This window comes from Echeneis naucrates, chromosome 3, assembly GCF_900963305.1.
Source record: "Echeneis naucrates chromosome 3, fEcheNa1.1, whole genome shotgun sequence".
Taxonomy (NCBI): Eukaryota; Metazoa; Chordata; class Actinopteri; order Carangiformes; family Echeneidae; genus Echeneis; species Echeneis naucrates.
Window position 1 is genome coordinate 14,952,193 of NC_042513.1, and position 27,384 is coordinate 14,979,576.

The 27,384-nt window shown below is 40.9% G+C and overlaps 1 protein-coding gene across 3 annotated transcripts; it reads right to left on the bottom strand.

Moving 5' to 3' along the window:
* Positions 1 to 705: 705 nt before the first annotated feature.
* On the bottom strand, positions 706 to 27,183 carry pacsin3 (protein kinase C and casein kinase substrate in neurons 3). Of its 3 annotated transcripts, XM_029498344.1 has the most exons (11): positions 24,298 to 24,475; positions 22,310 to 22,376; positions 14,426 to 14,526; positions 12,856 to 13,012; positions 11,542 to 11,777; positions 10,203 to 10,358; positions 9,675 to 9,850; positions 7,096 to 7,216; positions 4,752 to 4,894; positions 3,800 to 3,969; positions 706 to 1,135 (listed from the first exon to the last, which is right to left on the bottom strand). In XM_029498344.1, the coding sequence occupies exons 3-11, from the start codon at positions 14,477 to 14,479 to the stop codon at positions 1,020 to 1,022; spliced, it is 1,329 nt and encodes a 442-aa protein (XP_029354204.1). In that variant the 5' UTR covers positions 14,480 to 14,526; positions 22,310 to 22,376; positions 24,298 to 24,475; the 3' UTR covers positions 706 to 1,019. The 3 variants fall into 3 exon arrangements, with proteins under 3 accessions (XP_029354204.1, XP_029354202.1, XP_029354203.1); XM_029498342.1 differs by lacking the exons at positions 22,310 to 22,376; positions 24,298 to 24,475 and adding an exon at positions 27,050 to 27,183; XM_029498343.1 differs by lacking the exon at positions 22,310 to 22,376.
* Positions 27,184 to 27,384: the final 201 nt, after the last annotated feature.

Below are 27,384 nucleotides of genomic sequence, written 5' to 3' on the forward strand. Positions count from 1 at the left end.
CAATCTGCCTGGGCGACAGAGGAAGCCAAATGGTTTTTATGATGGACAGTGGGAAAACACCATGTACATGACTGCAGTTCCTAGACCACCAGTGTCCTCTCTGACCAGACACGGTGACTGAACACATGGCTGTTTCACACACAGTGCAAATAGATTAACATTTGGATTCCTCCACTATGTCATGACTGGAGCAGCAGCCACCGCAGGTGAGCGGAGATGATGGTGATGATGGTGTCGCTGCTGTGACAGCCACACAGCTGAGCCAAGAAAAACTCAAAGAACGACTGCTCCTCTGAAACATCCCCAACCTCGCTGATCATTTTCTTGCTTACAGCTTGACAACGGGGATAAAAAAAAAAATTGTTCCACATCTTGGGAAATATGTTTAAAGACTTTGATCAAAACTGCCCTCATAGCTCATCAGTAAGCAGCTAGTTAGTATAGCTTAGCTTAGACTGGAAACCAGAACCTCGAAGCCCCTGGAGAAACCACAAATGATTCAACTCTACAGTCGTAGAGATGAAACAAAACAGATCCTACGTGAACCTTGACGAGCCACAGAGGCACATTCAGATCACTTCCTGGAGTCAGGCTGCTCAGGTCTTTAGCCTTACAGAAGACGTGAGAGGTATTTCTCAAACTATCAAACCAACTATAAAAAGAAGATTTAGATTCAATAAATGAAGGAAACCAAAATCCAGGACCCGTCAGGAATCGATAAGCAATATCACAGAACTTGCTGAGCTTGTCCATGTTTTTGTTTTTTTTGTTAGTTTTTATTTTACAGTCTAGTGTCTGTTCGTGGTTACAGGCCTTCAGAGCTCCTCTCTTGCCTGTAAAGCTGTAAATTTTCATTGACCTCAGGTGGGGGTGGGGGGTGGGGGGTTCAGGTTTTACTGTCAGTAAGTCAGAAAGCTGACTAGGGTCGTGTCTGCTTGTCAGCCCTAATAGCTTTTGATTGGTCCTGGCATCTTGAGGGTAGCTGTACCATTGGCTGGGTGGTCAGAGAGGGCGGGGCATCAGGATGCAACCACCTGGACGTAGTTGGCGGGATAGAGGCCGACCTGGCCGCTGCTCAGCTGTCCTTTACACCAGCCCTGCTCATCCTCCTCACCCAGCTTCAGCAGCTCCTCGCCTGGAGTGAAGAGGAAAAAAGTCACTGTCAGAAATTTCAAACTAAAAGCTTTGCCAAGTGGGAGCAAACGTTCATGACAGAGACAATCAAAATTGGAAGAAAAGAGGCCATCTGTGCTGAGAGTGGATACACTGATACCTGAATTTCTCTAGTTTATACTGAGCTGTTTAGAAGAGTTTTCTCTGTGTCCAGTTTGACAGACAGAACTCCTGAATGACGGTCGTGCTGAGGATCAATGAGGCCAAATCGTTCAAACTACTTCATTTTTTTATGCAAATCTTTTATTTCCTCTTATTCAAACGACTGTCCATACTGTCCAAACGTTCATTTCATCATGTTGGAACTAATGAAGCTGTCATGCAGTAACAGCCCTGGGTCCTGAGCTGGACTAAGCCGGGCTAAGCCTTCCTTCCTGCGGTCCCATCAGGTCCCATTAGCTCGGTGCTCCTCTAACCCCTCGTGAACCTTCAGCTCCCCGAACCAGGTGAACTGAGGCCAACGTTACTTACATCAGCAGAGCAAACAGGGCTGTGACTGTGATCATCACATCATAGTTGTGTCTTTGTTTGTTTGTCATCAAAAAGTAGTGAACCATTCTGCACCAAACTTGGTGGCGTCTGAGCCACTGATAAACCTTTACATCGGCAGAGTCAGATATTTATTATACGAAATATATGTTGAATAAATTGCGAGATGCAATTTCCCAACACTTTTGTCTGTTTGACAGGAAACAATGAAAAAAAAAAAAAAACAATCATATATTAATGTTGCCGAGAACTCAAGAGAAAGACTTTACTGACTCTTTATTTATTTTACTAATAAAAATCCTGTAAAGCATAATAACCAAAGAAAGTGCTCATTCGTTTGTGCAGTAATCACAAGAAAAAAAAAAAAAAAAAATCAGCTCCAAAGCCTCTAATGCTCCAAATACGTCATTGTCAATGACTCTAGTCACAACAACAAACTCAGACCAGCTTCTTCTCACTGTGAGAAAATAGAGGATTAATCCCTGAGACTTTGGATATACAAGCAACTGACGGCTTGGCCTCGTAATGAGACACGCTGATTGGCTGTGACACCACCTACTGGAGCCAAGAGGAGCGTCCAATGCAGAGACTCCACTCTAGACGTCACCACAAAAGAGTTTGGAATGAAATATTTTACGACAGTCGTGAAGTTTGGATGAACAACACAGGGGCATCCTCAGAGCCCTGACTGATGTCAGAACATCCAGGTGATTGGCAGCATAAAACCAGACAGATGTGGTTTTATGACAGGAGAGTACCTGTGTGTTCTTGGGTTATGTATGTAATTAAGCATTCAGGAAGCTGGAAAAGCAATTAAAAAGCTAAAAATTGTTGATAGCCCGTCTAATGTGATTTTAAATAAATCTGGATTTAAAATATCTTTCATCTCTAAACGTAGCTAATTAGCTGTACACGCCATGCAGTGAGTTGTCAACATGCAGTCCTCATCTTTAATAGATGAATCTGTTGAGGTGATGGTTCAAATCACAACAGACACACAAGCAGATGTTAGTCTGCCGAAGCTGTTTCTCTACGTTTCATTGATTCACTCTGTAAAAGATGACAGGTTTCACACTCAGTAAACAGCATGCAGACTGAGATCATCAGAATGAGTTTTGTGGGTATGGGACGCCGTGTTGCTATGTCCACTCCATTTAATCAGCAGGACTCATGACTAAAACGTTATGTTTAACGTGAGTGTGTGTGTCAATGTGTTAAGTGGAGACATCACAGGTAAGAAAAGAACGAAACCCACTTTCTTCGACCAGAAAATTATAAAGCATGATATGATTTTACATTCATGAAAACTCTGGTTTCATAAAAAATGTGCAAAATGCTTCATGTAAAAGGCAACGTTTGCTTCTGACAAATGTCTTTAAGCTAATTTCCTTTTGTTGGGTTGCAAAAACAAATGTGTATTAAACAGGATGTTAACGGATGGACCTTGGGTGGGACTCATGCGCCTGTCCTTTTGGCCTCCAATTAGATATGTGCCTCTTTTCCACAACATGTTTTCAATTTCCTTCTCTAATTTCATGTGGCATCAGTTCTGACCTCAAACCAGTTTTCACCTGTTAACTGCCCTCGAGTTCAATTTGCTTCTATTTCATCCTTGAGCAGCTTTCTTTAGTGTGTCCTGTTCTTGTGATAAATGTAGAAGTAGTTGATGATAAAGACTGTTTTTTTATTTTTTTTTTTTGGTTAGTAGGTTTTTTGAAAATTGATCATTCTCTTGGAATTTATTGAGATGTACACTTACCACTATTGAAATGAATGGATCTCAACTCTACATTTTCTGCATAAAATTGTACATTTTTGTGAGGTAGTAAATATTTATCTCATCATAAATGACTAACATTGGTGTTTACTTTCTGTCGACCGTGACAGGAATAACACTGAACAGATGACTAAAAGGATATTTTGTGTGTTCACTTTTTGTCTTAACTTTAATATGAGACTGTAACCAAATAGCTTAAGAACAGGAGCCTTTTTATTTTGTGTACATTAAACAATTCCTTTTTTGCACATTTTATGAAACTGTTATTATAAAAGTAAAGCCAAATTAATCAAAAACCATCCCCTCCTCCCTCCCCTGTGATGCCTCCCTCGGTTTATAAGCATTAATAAGGGTTAATACCTGCTTTAAAGCTGAGCTCATCAGCCTCCTGGCCAATGTAATCATAGAGCGCTCTGACTTGCACCCCCTCTACCTGCTCCTCTGCGTCCTCCCCCTCCCCCACGCTGTTCACTGCCAGCACCTTCTTAGGGCCCTCCTCGTCTGACCAGTCTGACGAACCGTCTTTCATCCTGAGAGAAGAGACAGGAGTCAGTAAGAGGCAGGAAGTGGTGTTCATTCAAACATCAGCGAGTGTCTTCCCACTTCAAAATGATCAGAAACTCAAAAATTCAAACTTTTATGGACCGATATTTCACAGAGTTGCTGAGGTTATAGACCAACATGAATTACAATTTGATCACTCGTGTCATCATGATGTCATCCCTGTGCAGGCATATTTGTGTTGATGTTACAAGTCTGAAGTTCTTAAGGTCTCCACCATTTGAACCACAAGGCTCTGTCCTGATACCACTTTTCATTTCTATCTTTAGAAAGTGTATTCAGTAACACACATATCATCATTAAATATACAATAAATATGTGTAATTAAGTATTTATTTAATATACAATTAAATATATAAACATTTACTTTTTAACAATTTGTTTGGAGACAGATGCATTGAAAAAATTATAAGCAAATGCTTACCCTTGTGTTCAAAGAAAACACAATGCTAGATGAGCTTGAAACACACACACGCACGCACAGTCAGCTAATTAGAGGCTGTTATGTGCAGGATGTTAACTCCTGGGGTTGACTACGAGCTAACAAACAAAACTACATACTGTCTCTGAAAGACACACATGAGGCTCCAAGACAGGTAATTGCCATCTTGTGTTTAGTCTGGACTGAACTGCCCACAGATGAGTTTAAAAAAAAGGCACACATGCACACGCACACACACAGGTTTAAGGTTTTGAATTCAATTCTTCAACGAGTCGTTTGCTTATCAAAGATGTTGGCGTGACCACATACCTGCCAGTCTCCATGGTGATGGGACTGGGTGGGACGTCATCACTACCTGAGGAAACAATGTTGGTGAGGGTGACCACATTCTCCTCCGTACGTCCAACACGCTCCTTCCTGCTAATGGAGCAGCTCGCCTCTGGAGACCACTCCTGCACGCACAAACACACACACACAAACTAGTCAGATAAAAAACAAAAAACAAAAACCTGATTTTTTCTATTTATATATTGCAAATGACTAAGCTTGGTCTTCATATCATTACAGTTCAAGATTTTAATATTCACTAGAAGATATACAAAGCAAAGATCAACTATCCTCTATCTCTAATAATAATAATAATAATAATAATATTGTTTCTGTTGCCTTTTTTTACTCCAGTCCTGACTCTCTGTGACTTTCTAGATCGTCATTATCCGTGTAACGCCTCTGGAAGGGGTAGGACGCGTTTATAGATTTTGGTGCCAGTCTCAGAAGGAGGCAGAGGCACAGGGTTTCCTTGTAATAACAGGCTGCTAACAGAAGTCGGTTCCTGGGGACACAGTTAGTGATATTTACAGTCTCCCTGGAGCACAGAACCAACTCCAAGCTACCAGAGTGTTTGTGTTAACTAAATAGCAGTAACACAAATGTCACCTATTTACCTGACAAACAGGTTACCATAGGACATTCTCCTCCTCCAAACTTTTCAGGTTTCACTCTGCGTTATGAATGAACATCTTTCAAGAAAGAGTCCTCACAAGTATAGAGAGACAAATATGCGTGTGTGTGTATGTTGGCACAATGGCTCTCTGTTAGCGTGTCAGCAGCGCTGTGGGAAAGACGGGAGATGCCTCAGAGAACAGAAGACATTCATTTCTTTCTGCCAACATCTCTCTCTCTCAAAAGCTTGAGAAACTAAGACGTGCTCACTAACTATTTACTACACAGAAACACTTGCATTTAGTACATTTATACCTGCAGAAGACAGTTAATATGAGGTTTCCTAATTTTTTTTTTTTTTGATCTGAAAACCTCCAAACAGCACATTTGTTGTTGCTCCTGTGACCTGAGGAGGGAGTGATTTTTGGGAGATCCATGTTTCCTCTTTAACCTGCTTCATTTCTGCACAAACAGGCCCCAGAGCCTAAGCAGACTGTCATCCCATCTGACACTCTCGTGCTGTGTCCTTTAACTGGTGACACCAGTAAATACTGGGAGGAAAATTAAACACTTCATGTTCGTGTGTTGGCTCAGGATCCTGCTGTGTTACTCTGTGTACCCAATATTGCGTCCCTTCCCACTGATGTAACATGAGGAAGTGTTGATTTTCTCTGCAGCTGATTCACTGTAGATGAGAAACACCTTCAGGACAGGCGCCGATCAAACATCGCTGCAGTGATATTTACCAAAGGACTGTTAAGTGTGAACCTGCAGTGTGATAGATCTGAAAACAGACTCCTCGTGGTCCAATTACTGGGTGTTTGAGTGTTATGTGTTAGAACCTTTGTAAAAATTGAAATTTGATGATCCAGGTCTGGAACAGGACGCTGGATTGGGAGGCAGTAACCCAGGTGATTGCATCCATCTCTATTGTGACCTGACAATTGGTGCTGCAGATCTTTTCACTGACAGAAAACAGGACACAATGTCCACAATGATTCCCAGACTCAGTTCCTGGACTGGGGCTAGAGAACAGAGGGCGAGGAGGGCGTGGAAATAGTTGAGATTATCCAATCACAGTCAGTTATGTCATCCTCAGACTGGATTCACGACACCCCAACACACACATCATTCCAGCTGTTACCATCAGGAAGGAGACTCAAGGTCCCACTTGCCAGGAAACAAGGGTACAAAAATGTCCTGTGTGCACTCCGCTGTAACTATTGGTGGATTCAGAGAGAAGAGTTTTAATCTGCTCTGTCATGAAAACAGATGGAAATAAAATACAACCCGTAAAGAAAACTAGTATTTTCTACTCAGTTCTGTTTCGATGCAAAGTTGAATAAGACTTAAATGGCCATCCAACAGCAATACTGCTAAATAACAGACCAGACACACAACAGCTTTTGCCTGTTTAAACAAACAATCTTCTACATCCAGTAGTCTGTTTTTTCCCCAAATCTGTCAATATTTGTTTGTCCTTGCTGGTCCTGTTTGCAGGGTAAATTTATGTGTGTGTGACTGTGTGTGTTTCTACATTCCTGACCCCACTCAGGGTTCCCATTCACACAACAAGGCTTTCATTGGATGCCTGTTAAATATTCAATTTGTGTCTTTGAAACACACACAAACACCAGCTGATTTTCTCAAGATGTGAGAGAAAATGTTTAAAGACTAAAGTGTGTGTGTGTGTGTGTGTGTGTGTCCACACCTCAAACTGAGGCCAGTTCATGCTCATGCCCGGTCCGTGGGTGTTCCTCCACCATCTGAGGTCTTCAGTGTCATTGGCTGCTCGGATGGTCTGACCCAGGTCCTGGTACAGGTCTTTGAACCTGTTGGACACAGTTTCTGTCAATCACCATATCTACACTTCCCTCTTTCTCTTCCTCCTCCTCCTCATTCAATGTGGCAGTAACAGCAGCAGTCTTTTAGTCGGCACTGATGACTCCTCTGATATATCAACAAATGTTTTATGGCCTCCTGGATGAGCTACATTTATCTTTATTAAATATTCATTATGAATCTACTATATAGTTTTACAATGTGTCATTATTAAGCAACTTTATTACATATCATTATTATGAATCTATAAGAGCATTTAACATCACTTTTATCACAGACAATATTCAAACGGGAGTCATTTGGCGCCACAGGTGAGACAGTTATTTATCACGTCTATCTCTAATTGGCATTGATGTACATACAATATCTGATTGAACAGATATTGAATTGATATTGAATTGAATGAAAAGTTTACATCTTTAATCCAGGTTGCAGTTACAATCTGTGCATTGCGGAGACATGCCTTCATTTAATGGTAGAAATTCAGACAAGATCTTTGAATGTTGTGCATTTTTGAGTTGACATTATGAACAGCTCCATGTGGGTTTTTAACCCCACTCAGAAACCTGAATTTGAGGAGCTGCAACAAAGCTCTGTGGGCCCTTTAAAACCCTGTTGACTGGACAACAAAGCTCAAAGGGACCTGAGAGCAGAGCATCGCAAATATTTTACACAGATCTTAACAATGTAGAGTAAAAGATTGTCCAAGCACAAATCTAAATCAAAATTTTTGGGTGCAAGCCAAGTATCAAGTATTTGTCATTGTGGTGGCCAGCCCCACAATGAGTATCCCCCATATCACATTCCCTACATCCCACACCCCTTTGACCCACAGTCATAATGCACACAATAGCTTACAGATAAAATAAGACAGGTTTAATTTCATACATCATACCCACATTTTTAAGTTCACTACTGTTTCCAGTCTGTAGCGTGCACATTGTTTTAATTTATACTTTGTTCACTTTATGTTGCCTTCTAGTTTGGGGTGTGACACAGGCAACAGAGGAGCCAGTTGTTCAGGCTTTCCTGAATTCAGGGGATAATTAGTTGGAAGGGACAAAATCTGGCTGCTCCTGGAGAGATGTCGAGTTTTTCATCGTTTTATTCATTTACTCCTGAGTTTTGTATATTCTGAACTCTTACGTAGAGTATCATTTCTATTATTTATTTTCTCAAGCGTAGCCCTGTTCTATGTTTTGTTTATTAGTTATTCTTCATTTCTCTTTGGTGTGATCAGTCAGTATGAAACCCCTTGTGTGTCATAGCTCGGTCGGTTTAGTTCTGTTTGGTTTAGGTAGAGATTTGCCTTAGTTTAGTTCTGTTTAGTTGACCTCTTCTAAGGACCCAGAACATTTCCTTTCATATAGTTTTTGAGTGATGTCTAGCCTTTTCTCATTTTGGGAAAATAAATGCCTTACTTTTCAAATTGAAAACCTACATTCCTTGGTGTCTGTCCACTTGGTCCCTCGGTGTAATGGTGGGTTAACACTTGTTTCATGACTGAGACAATGCGAGTGCACAAAAGCAGAAAGATACATACTCTTTTAGTGAGATTATAAAGATGTGAGTCTGTTTCATAAATCTGTACCATTTAGAAAACGGGCACATGTACACAGAGTTGCAATTGCATTTTAAAATGCATCTCCAGTGACCATTTGTGATTGGATTTCACTTCCACAATTATAAAACCAGGCATAAATGATGTAGACAGAGCTGACAACTTGGGACTGAATCATCCAAGATGTTAATACGACATCTGAACACGGCCTGGGTGAACAGGACTCCTTGAAGGAGTCATAGCTAAATGTAGAGTTTGCATCAATTAAATAGACCAAAAGCAACAATTGAAGTCTCTACTGTGTTGCTTTGTATGCAGATGTTGACTGCATACACAGAAGGCCAGTAGCTGTTCTGCAGTTTTGGGACAGCAGGTCACGGGCAGCAGAATAACACTCATCTTATCGCCTCAGAGGAGAACCACTTCTCACAAACACCTGATAATTGAAAGACCGCAAAAACTAGAGTTTGTGAAACTTCCTTGACTGGACTTTGGATTTAGATCCAGGTCACTGATGGAGGGGCAGTTGTCTGGGCTGGGTCACTAACCCAAACAGCACTTTGATTTAAAAAGAAATGAGTTTTACACCAAAATAGAAAAGAATCAAAAGGGCAAATGCATAAAAATCATCATATGAAGTTTCTAATAAATGTCTTCAATCTATGGATATTACTGGACTCTGCCAATCAGGGTGACCATGGAAACGCCGACTTGTTCAAACAGAACAAGAGGTCAAAAGTTAATAGACAACAGTGCAAGTTTTCTATTAACTCCTGTATACATGCACAAATGTACACACACCTTTACTCTCCTACATGCCTTCGTTCTAAGTCACAGCTCATTAGTCATCTAATCACCCTCTTTGTGTGTGTGTGTGTGTGTCATACCCTTGTTTGGCAGACAGGTCAAGATGTGCATGTATGTCCAGCAGAACGTCTTTGAAGAAGCGCAGCCTCTTGCACTCGGCCTCCTGGGTAAGGTCGAACACCTGCTCCATGTCCTCCATGTAGCGAGGGTTGCAGCGGTTCAGCTCCTCGAGGGCCTTTTTGTAGCGCTCCTTTGCCTGCAACACACAAACAGATGAGCTACTGTAAAACCCTTCAACGCCCATCTTCACAGGTCAACTTGGCTCTGAAGAACTGAGGGTCTGGTATAACTGCAGGTGTCCGGTCTGATTAGAAAAACCAACAGCCTGGTACGAGGACCTGCTCTCTGCTGAGGGGTTTGTGCAGACCAGAGAACAGACAAGACAAGCTTGGTCGCGTTTCAGTCAAAAAAAAAAAAAAAAAACACTCGGGTATGTTTTTATGGACTCACTGACACACCCCGACTGCTAAACGAGGAGTTCCACATGGTACTCTGGATGAGTGTATGTGTATGTACTGCATTTTTCTGCGAGTGTGCTAGCATTGTACTTTCTCAGCCTCCTGGCTGCAGCGCTCCACCCGGGCCGTGTATTTGCGGACTTCCTCCTGAGACTTGGTCGGGTCAGCCTTGGCATGCGTTTCCCTCGTAGCCACTGTCCACTCCTCCTTCCTGGCTTGATGGTAACTCTTCTTACTGGAGTCCACCTTCACTCACACACACACATACAGACACACACACTTGTGAGACAACAGTCTAATATGAAAACAGAACTCATTCAAAAATTCTTGTCATAGGCTCTAATCAAAGCAGCATCTCTGACCAGTCAGAAACCACCAACTCATTGATCCAGAATTTACCGAATGAATTCACTGAATATTTATGTGTTTGTTTAGAAACACAAAAGAATAAATGTTAATCGCAGTTTCCCATAACCCAAAAAGACTCTTCTCAGTTCTCCATTATATAAATCTTAGCAAAGCAGACAACTTTTCCAATTTCCTGTTTCAAATATTTGTTCCTAGAGAGATAACAATAGATGTTTCCCACTGCAGATATTTTGAGATAAGTTCTGTCAAATTTCCCAGTAAGTCTCATCTTCTACCACGTATCCATTTCCAAGTCGTGGAGGGGCTGGAGCCAATCCCAGCTCAAACTGTAAAGTCAGTTTTTACTTTGATCTTCATGAGTCAGGACCAGAGATGTCTTCATCAGGACTAGAAGCATTTTCATCGCTGATCAAAGCCTTATAATGTGTTTTTATGTAGATCAGATCTTTTTGCATCTTGAATGACTCTGATGTTTTTGTTTATGGTGTTCTACTTCAATTATGCTGAGGTACAGTAATTTGAATTTGACATTAATCTGGCTTTCCTTCTTCATACAAACTGCTTTGTAACCATTAAACCAAGTTATTATTACATTAATAAAAGTTAGAGATAGCCTAGGAATATATATACACACGTGTGTATAATGACTAATATATGTTAAAGCCAGTGGCTCTTCTTAATTTCACATCTCCATTATTATTGTATCCAATTCCAAAAAACATGTACACATCATATACATATCATATGATTTGTGGCACCAGAAGGCCATTCAGACATGATTCAGTATTACATCCGTTACTCCCTGTTGTGACTCTGAAGTCGCCCCCTCTCTATGTTTGAGACACTGAGCTCACTGGGTGTTATTTACTTTTTCAACAGACTGGGGGGAACAAACACAAACAGCAAGATTTAGTAGAGGCACATATTCAGCCAGTACTCAAAAACCCACATTTGGACATTGTGACTAAGGCAAAGTTGTTGAGCTGTCACCATCGTTCAGCACCTTTTAAATGCTGACATGTCTGTAGATTTCCACTGGACACAGCTCAGGTGGCCTCACCTCCCTCAGTTTGCGAACCCAAGATTTCTGGGCCTTGCGGAATCCGTCGTCCGCGTCCTTAGTCTCCCTAAAGCCTCCCATCATCTGCTTGTGGAAGGCGTCCTTCTGCCAGTTTCGCACCTTCTCGTTGTCCTCATTTACCAGCCGCTCCCGGAGGTCCAGATGCAGATCGCTAAGTCGATCCGCTGCCTGCATAAAGGCGTGCCAGGCCTTCTCCAGGGTACCATACTGAGGGCCTGAGGAAGAAATGTGAACCCCATTATTACATCTGAACAAAGCAGACAGTTTCTCTGGCCCTGTTCAGACCTGGTTTCAAAGTCTATCTCAGAGGATCTGAGATAGACCACATTCTTTTAGTAGTGTTAATAAGAAGGGTTGTATTAGTACGCAAGGAGACCAATATTTGGATCCATTTTCAGTAAAAACTACTACACTGCTTTTATCTCTGCTTTGGTTTATCAATCTGAAATGAAGGTTTATAGAAGAAAATGTGACTTATTTGGTGTCCAGAAGTTTTCTATGAATTCGTCTATGACATTAATATGAATTTAGGCTTAAAACACAAACACCTGACTGTGGAACTGCAGACAAACTCAACACGGCTAATGCTACTGTTTTCTTCATAACAGTGACTGACTACCTGCTTTAAAATCACTACAGAAGTAACAAAACCAATAAATGACAAAGTAATGAACTTTGGCCCTGAAAATCAGATAGGGTGATCAGGGTCGATCCATAATGTGAACGGCTTGTGTCAAGGGTCTTTATCGACAACCTCTGCCAAATTATTCTGAATACAGTTTCATAGTGGACTAAAAATATTTTATATTTATTTTATTTCAAATGAATGGAACTTTTACTGCAGTGCTGTGTATTAACAGTGCACAGCCCTAGTTCATCCCCGCCATACACTTTTTAATCACAGGGAGGTGAGAACCAATCACAAGAGATCACTTGAGATGCATATAAAAACAAGAATTACAAAATATGCAAAAAGAAAAAAAAGTTTGAATTTGTGTTGTTTTTTTTTTTTTTTGTTTGTTTTATTTTTCTTTAAATGGTACAATACTTTGGGGATGTAGCTTCACTGTAGCACCACAAGTAAAAAAGAAAAAACAGCTTAAGATGTTTATATATCAGTTGAAACTTTTACTTTAAAGTATGCAAATGTATAAATGAGTTTGATAAAAGAAATGAATTAATGGTCAATGTTAAAGTGTTACAGTAGGTATCAAAAAGTAAAGGATAACTAGTGAAGTGGTATCTGAGGTCATCACATGGGTATTAAACATTGTTCCTGGTGTCCCCACTGACCCTTCTCCACGACGCCCCTCCACCTCTTGGCCCAGCCGCTCAGCTGTAGTGCATAGCTCCTCTCTATCTTTGCCCGCTCCTGGAAGCAGCTGACCAGTTCGTTACACAGCCGGTGGCCGTCGTCTATCCGCTTCACCGTCCTTTTGTAGTTCCCAGGCTGCAGAGACACACACACTGGTTACTCTGTCATTTCAGTGCACGTTGCCAACCTTTGGTGGATTAGTGCTGATGCAGAGGTGACTCAGACGGAGGCTGTGGAGCAGACAGTCCGTCAGCAGAGATTCATTAAGGGTCTAAACACTGCAAACCAACCTCTGTACATAATTTTAACTGCAGCAGTTCTATAAGCTTATGGTTTTATCTGCTCTGATAACTTTAATATATGAACTTGGGTGGGGCAGATCTTCATGTGTACTATGGGACTGAACTATGCAAGACTGAAATAGTTCCTTATCAAACATTCCACTTCATTTTTCACTGGAGGGAAATGAGAGAAGTCAATTTTGTGGCTGTTGACTGTTCAGAGCCTTCTATTTGTCTTTACTCAGGGCCCACTGTGTCCAAATCTGCCTGTGTGTGTTTACAAAGCAGTTAATAAAACATTTATACTGTTATTTATTGCTACTCATGCTGAACTGGAAAAAAAGCAGCAAACTACTCTATCACCTGGTTTCTGAAAAATCACCTTCTCCTTTTTCAGATGTTTTGTGCATCAACTACAATTCCCTTGAGCTTGAGAAACCGGTACCCCTCCTCCTTAAGTAAGAACCATTTTAGATGGTGTGTTGCTGCAACATTAAACCGACTGTGACTGAACTAGGCTAATATTGATCCAAAGAAATAGTGTGCACCACATGGGTGTAACAAATGACAAGTAGCAGGACCCTGGTTAAGGTCTTTGATGCTGTAGCTGCTGGTGTTCATATTTGTTTTGTTGAGAAATGACATATTAGCACTTGTCACTATAGCTACAGTAAACCTTCATGTTGTAGACTGGGAACATTGGATTTCATATATTGTGATGACAAAGATGATGATGAATATTGATTATAAACAGACTCAGTTTCATACCCATAGAACCTGTGAAAAGATAACGTCATGTGTTTCTCAACACTTACTTGTCCTTCTTCTATATTCTAAGTATCTTGATTTTTGTGGTTTTGGGGGATCTGACTCAGAGTCCAGCACCATTTACATACCTTATACATTTATGGAAAACTAAGTTGAAATATTTTTTCACTGCACAAAGAGAAAATTGATTCACAAACATTTGCTTTTTGAAAGTTGTAAACATTAGGAATAGTTTTGCAAATCAATTAAATGTATTCTCAGATATTAACTGTACATAAATATTATATATTTTCAGATCCATTTTATATTGACAAGATATTCTTGTGATTTGCTATATTTGTGGAAGATGTTTTTATTTACAGATGACAGCCTGTGTATCTATGGGTTTGTGCTGCAGTTCATATCCTCCCTCTCTCCTTGACTTTCCCAATAAAAAATAAAAAATAGATTTAAAAAAGTGAATTTAGTAACTAATAAAAAGTTTGTGTGTCTTCTGTACCTCCCAGAAGCTGTCAGACGTCCCTGAGTCACTTAGGTCTCCATTGGAAGACATGTTGGGGTCGGCCTTACAGCACAGAATGATGGCAGCTGCAGGATAGACTGGAGAGAGGCAGATAATAAGAAAAAGAAGAATAATAATGATTTAGAGGTGCAACTGGTTCCAGGTTAACCTGTCGCCACATCAACTTTACCATCTGGTTAAGTCTGACAGTTACAGAGTAACGAGTCATGTAGGCCAATCTGTACTTTACTGTTGTCTGTCAGTTTCCTAGAAAAACCAACAAAATTTCTTTTCAATGTAAAAAAAAAATAAAATAAAAATAGCAGCAGTTATTGTAAAACATATAGTAAATCTTAACATAGTTCCTGTAAAATAAATAAAATTACACAAGGATTGAGCTAAATGTCACCAGTTATCAGCAGCGTCTTAATTATAAAGCAGACAAAATGTTAAGTTCAATGCCAGATAAGCAGCACCCATCATCGTCCTTCAGAGTTTGAGGCACAGGGACAAGGCCAAAGATAAAGCTTAACATCTCATAGTGGGGATGAGCTGACAAGTAGGTAAGGTTCATGGTTCCAGTGCCTTAAAATAAGACCCCAGTTTGATTCCAGTTTGGCTACACACTGTTGGTTATCTTTCTCTCTTCCTTGTCATTTCTATAAAAGGCATCAAAAGGTAAACTAATTAATGAAGTCATTGACACTTTTCAAAAGATATTTTTCAAAGCAAGCTCACCACAACACTACTGAAGTACTGTTAATTTTAGGAATGTTAGAGAATTGGACAGTCTGTGAATTTTACTCAAGCGGGTGAGTGGATCTTGGCCTGAAAAGTTTGGAGAAACTCCGGTCTGGAGGACTCCAATATAAGAACGTGTGTCTTCCTAGCTGGGCATCAAACCCATTTTTCAGCCTCTAGAAATCTGCAGCTCCACGTCAGCTTGGCTGTCTTGAGCTGTTTCGCCACGTTGCTGCCCAGCTTTTCCTCTGCACACAACTGGCCTGTGTGTGTCTGACAAACAGTGATGCCCTGTCAGACACATCCGCTCCATTACTGAGGCAGGAATCTGTGTCAGCACGTCCTGAACATACACAATGGATCTCATTTATCAGAGAGAAGATGCACAAACATTTGCGCAGAACTATCACAGAGGAGCTCGCAGACAAACGTCATTTTGAACTTTCTGACAAGCATTTTTACCAAGCGAGCAAGAGTAGCTTCGATGACCAAGCAGTCTAAAGTTAGCGACAAGCATATCTTCTCATGGATATCAATAATTCAGATAAAACACAGTAGAAGTGAACCTTTAATGATTCCCTGTGGCACTGACTTATGAACAATATGCTTTTGAATGCATTTTCTTCCTCACAGATCAGATTAGATGAGAGGGGTGTGAAATGTTTTCACCTACCTTCTTCTATACCTGTTCTGGCACAGTGCAGCATATTTGATGTTTACCTGTATATCACCTGTTGGTCAGTGGAGTCGTGTGGCACCATTGATGGGATCATACATATGCATCAAAACAGGTGATGTATATGTAAATAAATTCTCCATCTACATTATCAATCACCAACAATTCAAAAGATAAAACTTGATTCTTATCGGGGCCCAAAAGTCATTCATTCATACTCCGACATGGTCGTATGTCTTCGGCTAAGAAGCTCTGAAACTGTGGACTTGCTGATGAACCCTGTTAACAGTTCACCATGACCTGACGTGCGTACATCCACTTCCTCCATGCCTCCTCCTGCTGGGCGAAACCATGTTTCAAGGCCAGAAAACTTCCTGGGGCAGACACAACAACCTCAGAGGAAAACATGCCACAGACCTTGTCCCAGCTGACGGCAGCTCCCTCCCTCTCCGTTTGTAGTGAACCAGAGCTCTGCTGGAAGAGACTATATGTCATCCAGCCTTGATGATAGTTACGTGTCCTGACCGTTTGTTTGAAGGGGATACATTCCTAATGTTAAATTTCTTTCTAACATGCTTTGTGCATTGAGCTTTAGTCCATGTGCAGCTTGTGTGGTTGTAGACATGTAGCAACATATGCGCACTGTAGGCTACGGACAAAACTACAACTCAACTAAAACAATCACAGAACACGCAACGCTGTGTGTGAAGTCATCAGGAAATTCTCACTGCCTACAGATTCACAGATGTGAAGTCTGAACATAGAAAGAAGTAAGAGCATCAGCACTTCACAATCTGCCTTAGAAATTGAAAAATATTATGCTTCAGGAAAACAGACATGACAAACCAGTATAAACCAGTACATCAGTTTGCGTACTTGTTTCTTTCCTACCCCCCCAAATTCAAAGAAAAGCGGGATAAAGAAACATTTGCTATAATAGCAGTTTGATATATTACATCAATTCTATAGATCTGAGCCTTGAACCAGCAACCATTTGACATTTTAACAAAGAATTTACTGCATCATTTTAAATATAGCTTCCAATTAATTTTCTGGTGACTAACTAGTGAGCTAATTGATTTTCTTCAGCTGTAGTTTGTAAACAATGGATAAAAGGAGACAGCCATCTGACTGTGTTACATAACTGAATTACAGTTTTACAACTGAGAGACTGGAGGCTCAAGTTCTTGGTAATTCCTCCTCCTCCCTGTGTTTCACCATGTCTTCTGTCACTGTCAATAACTAGGGGCATCCCAAAACAACAGCAGTTGATCTATGTGCCGGGAGCAGCGACTGCTTTGAAATTAAAAGCTGTAGCCTCGGTGAGCTCTGCAGGGAATGATGTGGGAGTGAGCTGAAATAAACTCTGCAGGACAAGAGTGAGACAACATGCAGCTACTTGTGCTACTTGCTGAGACACAGGATGAGCCCTGAACACAGCACATAGGTGTAGGGGAGTCTTTGCAGGTGCTGAAAGGAGTGACGTTCAGAGATTAGACGAACGCTGACACTCAACAACACAGCATCACACCTCTCAGGCGTAGCAGCTAATCCCTTTCAAACAGCTGAGCTCTCACCCCCCCCCCCAAACACTGTTCAGACTGTGCAGCCCAGGGGTGATGGTAACAGAAAGATCTCCAACTGTGTGTGTGTCTCTCTCTCTCTCGTAAGTGGTATGTATGCTGACAGCAGAGGCATTTGCCCACAGCGTGCTGGAACACGAGTGAGAATGAGAGCAGTAACATGGATCACTAGTTACTGCTCTTATGTCCTGCAGGACAGCAGCAATGTTCCTGGCTACTTTGGCATGTGATTTATACAATATTGTACAGTCTAGATTTTTTTATATTTAATTCATTTTGTAGTTTTGTTTTTTTTTTTTTTGGGCTCATTTTCAAGTATTTTTCTCTGCTCTCTGTATTCTCCACCTTATTTTCTTTGGTTCTATGTTACACTGTAGAGGACAAAAGAGCAAACGTAACTTTGATTCATCTGTGTATTTTGTATGTACAGAAGAATTGACAACTAAGTTGACTTTGCGTTGACTTTTTGAGCAGCGTGTCGGTGTGTGTCTGAGTGTGTGCATGTACTTGTGAGTATCTGGGTGTGGCCCTTTAAAGCTATGTTGCCCTGACTTGTCGCTACAGTTCACCTGATGGAGGTGTGCAGGCACTTACCATCAAACAGAGGTAGTTTCATTGATCATATTTGGTCAACTACGTTCAGACTCTCTAAAACCTTGACCTCTTAATAAATATTTTGTCATTTACTAGTACTTAAACTCTTATCTTAAACCTAATAACTAGACTTAGGAGGCAGCAGCCCTGCAGCTCTGGTGTTAAATATAGCTTAGCCCTTATTGTTCACCACCTTTAACATTTTAGCATGGGAACATTTACTGATAACAGCATTGTAGTAAAAATCTGTGAATTTAACTTCAGTTTATTCAACCATTTGCAATACGTCCCTTTGTAAGAGCCAACTGCAGCTCCTTCTTAACTTCAGCTAGTGAAACAAAGATCCTTACCAAAGTTTCAGTCCTCAAAAATAAGTGATATATGAAGCAGCCAGTGATCATTTTGTCAGATTCATTAGGCTGTAGCTCAAACTGTTGCAGATGTTCATGCTAGTTCTGATAGAAAGCTGTCAGGTCAGGGTACCCATGCTGACCCCTATCCACCACAATGGGCATATAAGCATCAGGGGACAGTTGAGAATCCATAAATGTGTTATTTGTGAGTGTTTACATTGTCCCGGTCACTGATTATGAACTTGGGTTCAGTCCCCTCAGTTTAACCTGCTGGAGCTGTCGGAGAGATCATGAGTAGAGAAAAAGGCCCTGCAAAGTCTTTAAAAGAAGCAATAAACTGACTAAAGGACGACTGAAGTGGCTTCACATGTCTTAGTAATGGTTTTATGACCATGTTGTGTGGCTTGCTGGTTGTTTCAAGTCTTTGATGTCATAACTTTTTGTGTTTTTTGGTGGATTAGTGCCATTGTATGTTACTGTGCAAAAGAATTAAGTGCTAGATCTTTAGGTTCTTATCTGTAGCATTGTACTACTTTGAAAGACTGATTGGTCTTCACAGATTGGTTTGTGAGCTGCTGTTTTGAAGTCTCCAGTTTGTAATTTAGTTTTTTTTTTTTTAAACCACAAGAAACTATATTTGTAGGAGAAGGTGGAGCTGAGGCAGAGTGAGGGCTGGTCCAATATGCTCTGTCTTCTATCCTGATTATGTGGTACAATCTGTTTTTCACATTGTTACCATAATAGCCTGATACATATCCTGTTTTAAGGTCTATTTTAGGGTTTAAGAGGCATATTTGTAAGTTGTGACTGAATTTCATAGACATAGCTATACGAAACACAGGGAAGGGGCTTCTACTAGATGGCCTTAAGTCATCAAAATTTCCTGTTTAATGAAATGATAGTAAATGGAACACATCAGTTTGTGATCAGGCCTTCAACAGAAAGACTTTTACAACAGAGCTCTTCTCATTTGTACCACCCTGATTTCATTTTCATTTAGTCCATTCACCATGTGATAACACCCAAAAGCTATAGGTTTTAATGCACAGCAGGCCAGCAAAAGGGAAAAATTGGACTGCTTTAAGAGGGCTAAAGTGATGGAAGAGGAAGGGTGAGGCCATGAAAGATTGGGAGGGCTAAGAAGGAAATTTATGACAGATGAGCAACAATTTTAGAGTGCGAGAGAACACAGCTGAAAGCCGCACAGAGAGGATATGTGGAGCAAGGACAGATGCTGATGAGCTAAAGACACAACAGGAGAGTGAGGAAGAGAATGGGACGTAGTGGTTTAATTGCACAATAAGAAAATAGCTAAAGGGGTGAGTTCAGCTGGTTTGTCCAGTTTGAGTTTGGTTTGTCCTGAAGTCACAGCCAAACTAAACTAAATTGCACATGCCAGACCATGACTCAGCTACTGGTCTCCACAAGATCCGGAGGTGACACCTTCAAACGTCTAACAGTCCATAGATCAGGGATGCTCACTTTGCTCACTTTCAATTTTAGTTGAAAAGGCTATGGTTAGGGTTATCTTTAGGGTTTTGACCGTGTAATTATGAAAATAACTCAAAATAAGATAAGCCATTTCATAGTTCTAAATTCAGAACTGCTGGTTAAATTAATTCCATTTAGTTCCCATTTAATAAAACTACTGTTAATACTCCAACTTAATTTTAAGATTTAGTTTGTCTGCTGCTAAAGAGGCAGGAGGAGTGAGCGAGGCATGATGAGACAGAAGGAGATTGTGGTTGTTGGTTTATAGAGAACTGGGTCAGGGTGGGGAAGAGGAGGAGGAAGGGGAGGGCAGCTGAGGGGGGATGAGGGGGGATGAGGGGGGAGTGGTGTATAGACACACAGGTCCAGACCTCATAAGCTCCACTGGAAAACTCAGTCATTAATCTGATTAATGTACACCAACAGTTTCCCCACAGCTCGACTGGGTCTGTGCGCCTCTATATATCAGGCTATTGGAGACCTACATGAGCTTTAGTCTGTAAGCTCCTCTGCTACATCTGCATTCCAGCAGAGGTTCAGTCGGTGAGTGTACGGAGGCCTGGAGGCTGCAAAAATCTACCTGCAGGAGCCCTTTGAGCTACGCTTCTTGTTCCAGCTGCGGTTCCTCTACCCACAGCTGGCTATATATCAGAGAACCAGCTGCATCTTGTGTCTTATTTAAAAGATACACAGCAATGAGCCACTCAGTGATGGGTATTAGCCAAAATAAACCACTTTACACTGAAAGTCACCATCATCACTCAACTGAGCCTACCACGACACAATAACGCCCAACAGGATCTGAATTTTGCCATTCTTTGGCCCCAGGGTCACCACAAATGTTGGTCAGCAAAAACACGCAGACACACAAATTGAGGGAAAACACTACAACAGTAAAACACACTTGCCAGTGTCAAAGCAACACTTCAGACTACAATTAAATTTGGCTCAGTGTCACACAATTGTTAAATGCAGCAGCAAAGGCACACAACAATAAACACACTACTATCAAGCAACAAAGGTGACGCAAAAATGTGAAATCATGTATTACAGAGAAGTTATGACTCCAAACATTATATTTGATGTTTCCTATTTGCTCGTATTTCGGATTTACTCAACTGTGAAAAACTTTTATTCAATGAGACTACAGAAGTACAGACCATCAGTGAAGCTTAAACGCAGAAAAGGCCCCTGTGGAAGTAAAACGTCCTTTGCTACTGACTAAGCTCTGGGGATCTGACAGTTTCAAAGTGTCCCTTTGTGTGAGAAGAGGTTCTCTAAAGACCTTCTTGACGACAGAGGGACGTCCCCGCTCTGACAAACTTCATGAGCTGGTTCCACCATCAGGTAACCAAAGACCAGAAGAGTCTGGACTGAGATGGTCCAGTTTACAGGGATGGTGATGATAGACCACATTCAAGGAGAAACACAGTGGCTGAGAAGGAGCATAGAGCTGAAAGATGATTTCAAACAGATGGAATAGATGGTGGAGATCCAGAGGTTTGTCAGCAGGAGGACTAGAGACCTGAACTTGATTGAGATGGGTAGCGAAGTGACTTATTTCATTTTGGGTTAACTACACCATGAGGACCACCACTGAGGGTTTGACCGAGCATTCATTCTGTATTATAGAACAAGTAGTTGCGTCACAGGGCCAATCCCACTTGACATAATGAAACTGGGCGAGGGCAGGGCACTGGAGAGGTCTCCAGTTGTTTGTCTTTGTACGGTCAACATTCAAAGATAAACAGCATTTCATACTGCTGCCTTAAAGTTGTGGGAGGAGGGCAAATTATCTGACAGAGGGAGAATTAACCCAGATTTAAACCCAGAACCTTCTTGGTGCACCAAAGAAAGCCACTGCACCTTGCACCCAGACAAATACAACTTTTACATATTATCAAGTCCCATCTGTGTGTGCATTTTGACGCTGACAACATGAACCTCTCCAAACAAAAAGATGCATTTAAATTAACTTGTTCCTCAGATGTTTTGACGGGTAACATGCCACATGACTTGATTGTTTCACTGACCGATCTGAAGTTTGTGGTCAAGCTCACACCCATCTCAATGGAAGCGTAAAATCCATGAAACCCTTGAGCAATAGGCTAATAAATGTCTGTTTCATTTTCAAAAAAATATTTTTCAAAGGTACTTCAGTTTCCACTCATTGCTTTTCTTCATCATGTGACTTAATTAAATAACAGTGAAAACTTCTTAGATACTATACAGACCAACTGAAATTATTAGTGTGTAGGTCACATTTTCCTAACCCACAAATTTCATCTGGCTTTGCAGGGATATAAAATGATACCATCAAACTAAGTCAACAAATAACTGTGTGCATAACACTGGACAGTGAAATGTAGCTGGTTTAATTGCAGTTTTGTAAGCAAGCATCTTAACAATGACCAAGAGAAAGCAGATAGGCAGCAGGACTTACCTTAGCAGATGCAAAAAAGCGGGACGAACAGACGTCCAAGCTGAAGACAGCCTTTGTCTCCTAGAGCCTGAGAGATGTGAGGGGACAGACGGAGAGAGGACAATCCCTCAGGAGAAAAACACAGAGAAGCTTGTTAGACAGCAGAGCAGCCAGCAGCAAGCGTTAGACCTGCAGACTTGTTATAAACCTGGATACCAACTGGAAGGTGGCACATTCTGGGAGTCGAGGTGAAATGCCACACATCGAGCCAGAGGAGGAGGGTTAGTGAGACCAACAAGGAGGTCAGAGCAGCCGAATCACACCTCTAAAATTACCTGCCTGAGCAATAAACTGGGGCGGGGGTGTCAGGCCTTAAAAACAATGACAAAACACCAGTGATTTATTTATTCTTTTTACTACAAAGCCTTTACTTAATGATCATATTCAAATATGTCATGGTGATTCACATTTTAGTGTTAGCGTTGTTTTTGTCTTAAATAATTCAACAATAATTCAGATAAAATGAAAATTAATTCAAAAAGTAAGCTAAAAGAAGCATTATGTTTAGTCTCTTTAAAATATACATATTTAAAGAAATTATTATTTTTTATGTATATATTCTTATCTCAAAACTATTTTTAAAATTATAAAAGTCAGGATAAAATACATCATATTTAGCAAAAAATATTAAACATTGGGGTGTTTTATTGTGACATCATTATATAAGGGATGTGTAGTTGATTTTGGTTTTTACAGCTACTAAAAATTACTCTTACGCTTCCTACTCTGACACCAGTTTCACTTTTGAACAAGGAGCCAGCTCCCAGCACCACACCCTCTTTCCCCACACCACACACAATGAATATAAGGCCACTTAGTAATAAGCACAACATCATAACAAAAGCCACATGCAAGCTACTTCATGACATCAAGGTTAGATGTTAGAGGCCAGAGGAAGTGATGAACAAACACAGGTCTGTTCCAAGAAAACCAAGAGCAGAACATCCTCTCCCTGCACTAAAAATACAGAGCAACTCATCCTGGCCATAAAATTGAAAACAAAAATTAAACTAATTCGAATTTCCTTTTCTATGAAACACTACATTTCATATGTGTCATATGTTTAATGAATGTACCACTTCGACTGAAAATGATAGAGTCCAGTCTGGATCAAGTAGAAACAATTTATCAGACTTTGTCCCCTTGGTCATTCAACGATGACTCAATGAACTGTATTGTATGAACTGTATTGTGAGAGAACAATTTTGATAATCAATTAATTGTTCCAGTTACCTTTTATATGAAAAAAAAATAGCAAATGTAATTTTAGACAATCAATCATTAAATAACATCATCTATAAAACATTATGCAAATAACAGGAATTAGAGTCCTAATGCTCAACATATCTGCTAGAAAAGTTATCATTTTAGTTAGAATTTCCCAAAGAGCTCTTGTCGATATTTTTTCCCCTTAGGCTTAGACATTGTCACACCTGTGGAGCCTCTGCTTCGGGTAAGTTCTGGTCTGATCAGGTCTTCACATAACTTCAACAAATAGTTGAACTTCTAAGTCTCCTGCTCATCATGTGCGGAAAGCTATTTTAGATCCACAGATGACCTTTACTGAACTTATCAAGTACTTGCTTTATATTCCCTTTACATTTAAAGCAAAAACTGAAAATAAATAAATCAATAAAAAATTAGCTTACACATTTTTTCTCTCTTTGTAGCTTCAGTTTCTCTTTGTCTCATTCTGAACTTGTGGTTGTGCAGTTAAAGGTGTGTCCTTTCAAAACAGGGTCACCAGAGTTGGAGAACAGTAACCTTTTAAATTTCATGCTAGTGCAAAACATTATTCATGTTCAGATTAAATGAAAGCTTCTTGTGATCCCTTATGATTTGAGTATAACTGCTGATTTTTAGCAATTAACCCAGCATTTCAGACCCCTGCTCATGTGCTGAGCTCATCTGTGTAACGTGTGCAGCCCCAGGCGACGTGTATAACTTACAGCAAACGGTGCGGTCATCCTCCAGATGAGACAAGGCACCAGCAAAATACAAACCAAAACCAGAGAGGCGGAGCCCAGCAGAGTCCAAGAAAGGGACAACTCAGCCTTGTTCCCACATACAGACAGCTGTTACCTCCAGCTCATTTCTGACCATAACCACATCTGAGGGACATGCCATTTCTGCACACAAAATCGAAAGGCAGGTCTGGACCAGCTTGGAGGAACCTGTTGTAGGATTAAGCCAAAACCTGTTTCCCTGCTGTTCACATCTGACTCCAGGATGACTGCCTGAGGCCTTTTTCCTATTAATGAAACTGGGATTAGGGGAACTAGCACCAATTCCAATGAATATTGGGCAAGAGCATGGTTCAGCTTGGACGTGTTGCCAGTTTGTCTGTAACGGCGCTCACATATAGAAATGGGAATTTTAGAGTGGGGACTTAAATGTGATTATTTGCAAATGCAAATGACAATTAATTAACCTTGAACTTTGAAATTATTACTTAATCAAAAGAGTCCTGATAACATCTTCTGAGCTGTCACTCATTTTGTATTTTTTTTACATTGTATTGAGTAAATTGTTATCTATCAAATAATAGGAATGGAAATAATCAGCAAGTTAACCAATAAAGAAATATAACTGTTAGTTTTGCATACTGAAAATAAAGGAGGAAAGGAGGAAGCGATTGCTTCTCTAAAGTCAATCAGTTTAAAGGTTTAATTCATTCACTATCTTAATACTTTGTTTCTATGTTAATGGGTTTTGCACTTGTTATTTTTCTATTAAAATATTTAGAATATTCTATACAGAAATGGTGATGGCCTCCTCATCTAAACATATGGCAGAACGACAAAAGGAGTATACTGTAAGGAACTAACTGTAAATAATAGATTAGATTAGATTGGTTTTGGTGATAAAAATAAAGTAGTGAGGTCGTTGTTGCCTGCTCTACCCCAGAACAATCTGCTCACTATAACCTGTGCTTCTGTTGGAATTTGCTATTTAGCAAAACAAAAGTAGACATGTTGACTAATGAGGGCAAATTGGATTGACTGGGAGGGACTTCACATTCGGCACTGACATACATCGTGTGTCCATGAAATTCCCCTTGCTCTACTGTATCTGGGTAAGGGGGTGCCCAGCGGATCCTACCTGTAAGTGACTGGCAAAGTCCATCACATGGATTTCTATTGGCTAACAGATGACTAGCTGTGAGGACGTCACCACATCCGTTAAAACATTTATTGGTCAGAAATAATTTAGTGCCGATTGTGTCCGTTTGATGGAGACCAAAAACAGAGTTAAAATGGACACACACTGGACACATGGTCAGCTTCACAGAGACATCCTCTCCAACTGAAAAAAATACATCTCATTTCACTTCAGACAGCCTGGCAGCAACATATATATTTAAAAAAAAGATCTGAAGTTTATCTTGTAAACAAGAAATGATACAGAGACATTACAGCCAACAGTAAATTGAAAATGGCCAGGTCATGTTTGTAAATGAGAATTGGTTCTCAACCATTTTACCTGGTAAAATAAAAGTCCAATGAAACGGAAAAAAAAAAAAAAAAAAAAATGCCTATTGAGCTCAGACTGTTTTCCTGAGGATGATTATGGTTCATGGCCCAAGGGTCAGGCTGAGCTGCTGAGTTGAGGCTGACTTCTATCTCAACGTGTTTAAATCTACGCTGTTACGAACCCTCTCCAAAATATACCAACACAGTTTGGGGTCACATTGGCTGGTGGATGGTGACGAATGCATTTAATGTATTCCCGATGGGGAAGACCTGATAGCTGCATGCTTACTGTAGGGCACATAGACCCTGTTACTCCCCCTCTCCTGTTTCTCTCTACTACAATACTAGTAAGGACAGGACTACAATGACCAAAAATAACTTCAGAGTGTCCCCAATAAGAGCAGCAGGGTGAACACTTGCATAAGAGCAGACTGAGAACGGCTTGCATCTTACAAGTATAACCTCCTCTGTGGCATCGCCCGCTGTTGAGAACTGCAGTATTGAAAACAGAAGCAGCCGTATTTAGAAAGAGACGGCAGAGCTGAGGAGGAGTGACAGGTGGATCTGATCTCTGTACGCTATTCTTGATTGTGTGGTACAGTCTGTCAATCACACCTTTATGGTCCATTTCCGTATAAATAGACCGTTATTTAACATTGTGAGATGGAGGGCCATATGAAACTGGAGTGTGAGACCATAAATTAAATAGGAACAACTGAAGGTAGTCTCCATTCAACAGTTAAGGGGAAAGCTAAGGGAAACCTCAGTAACAGTATTATCTCCTTTGATCCACACCATAGACCTCCACAGGCCCAGAGTAGACTTGGTTTAGTAAAGATTATTTCAGAGTCGTGAAGCCTCCATATATCCACTTTGGACAATTTCGTTGAAATACATGACGCTTTTGTTTTCTGTATCTGGTCTGACGGGGACTCTTATTTTTCTTTCACACGCCGAAAAGGTTTGACTTCAGGCTTCAACTGGTACCAACATCACTGTCAGCATGGACCTCTGATTTCCCTCCATCACCCCCCCCTGCTGTTTCTGGTGCCCTTTGACCCCCACGGTCCCCAGTTCACCGGAGAACATGCACAAACACCAGAGCAACTTAGCGCAACAGCGCAACAACGCAACAACACAACAACACAACACAACGCCACGCCACGCTCGGGCTGGCACGCGCACAGGTGTCACCCGGAGCTCATCCCGCACAGCTGAGGTTTCCTACCTGTTCCGCTCCGGTCCTCAGTTAAACCTCCACAAACTGCGACATGTCGCTCCCCCTCGGCCGTTCAGCTCACAGTTGTGTTTTCCTGTGTGTGTCTGTCTGTGTGTAGCTCTCCGCCGACAGCCTGTAATCAGACGCTGCTCTGCCCATTCATCCTATTACTGTTAACCCTTCACCGCCCGGAGCGCTGCCGCCTGCTGCCTTCACGCGCCGTGGGAGAAACCGACACTCAAGGTGTCCCATTTTACATTTGCTCAGTAAACGCGTCAGTATTAACGTGAAGAACAGAAAAGCTATAAAACAAGCAGTGGATTCTACTTAGTCAACTCTGATGA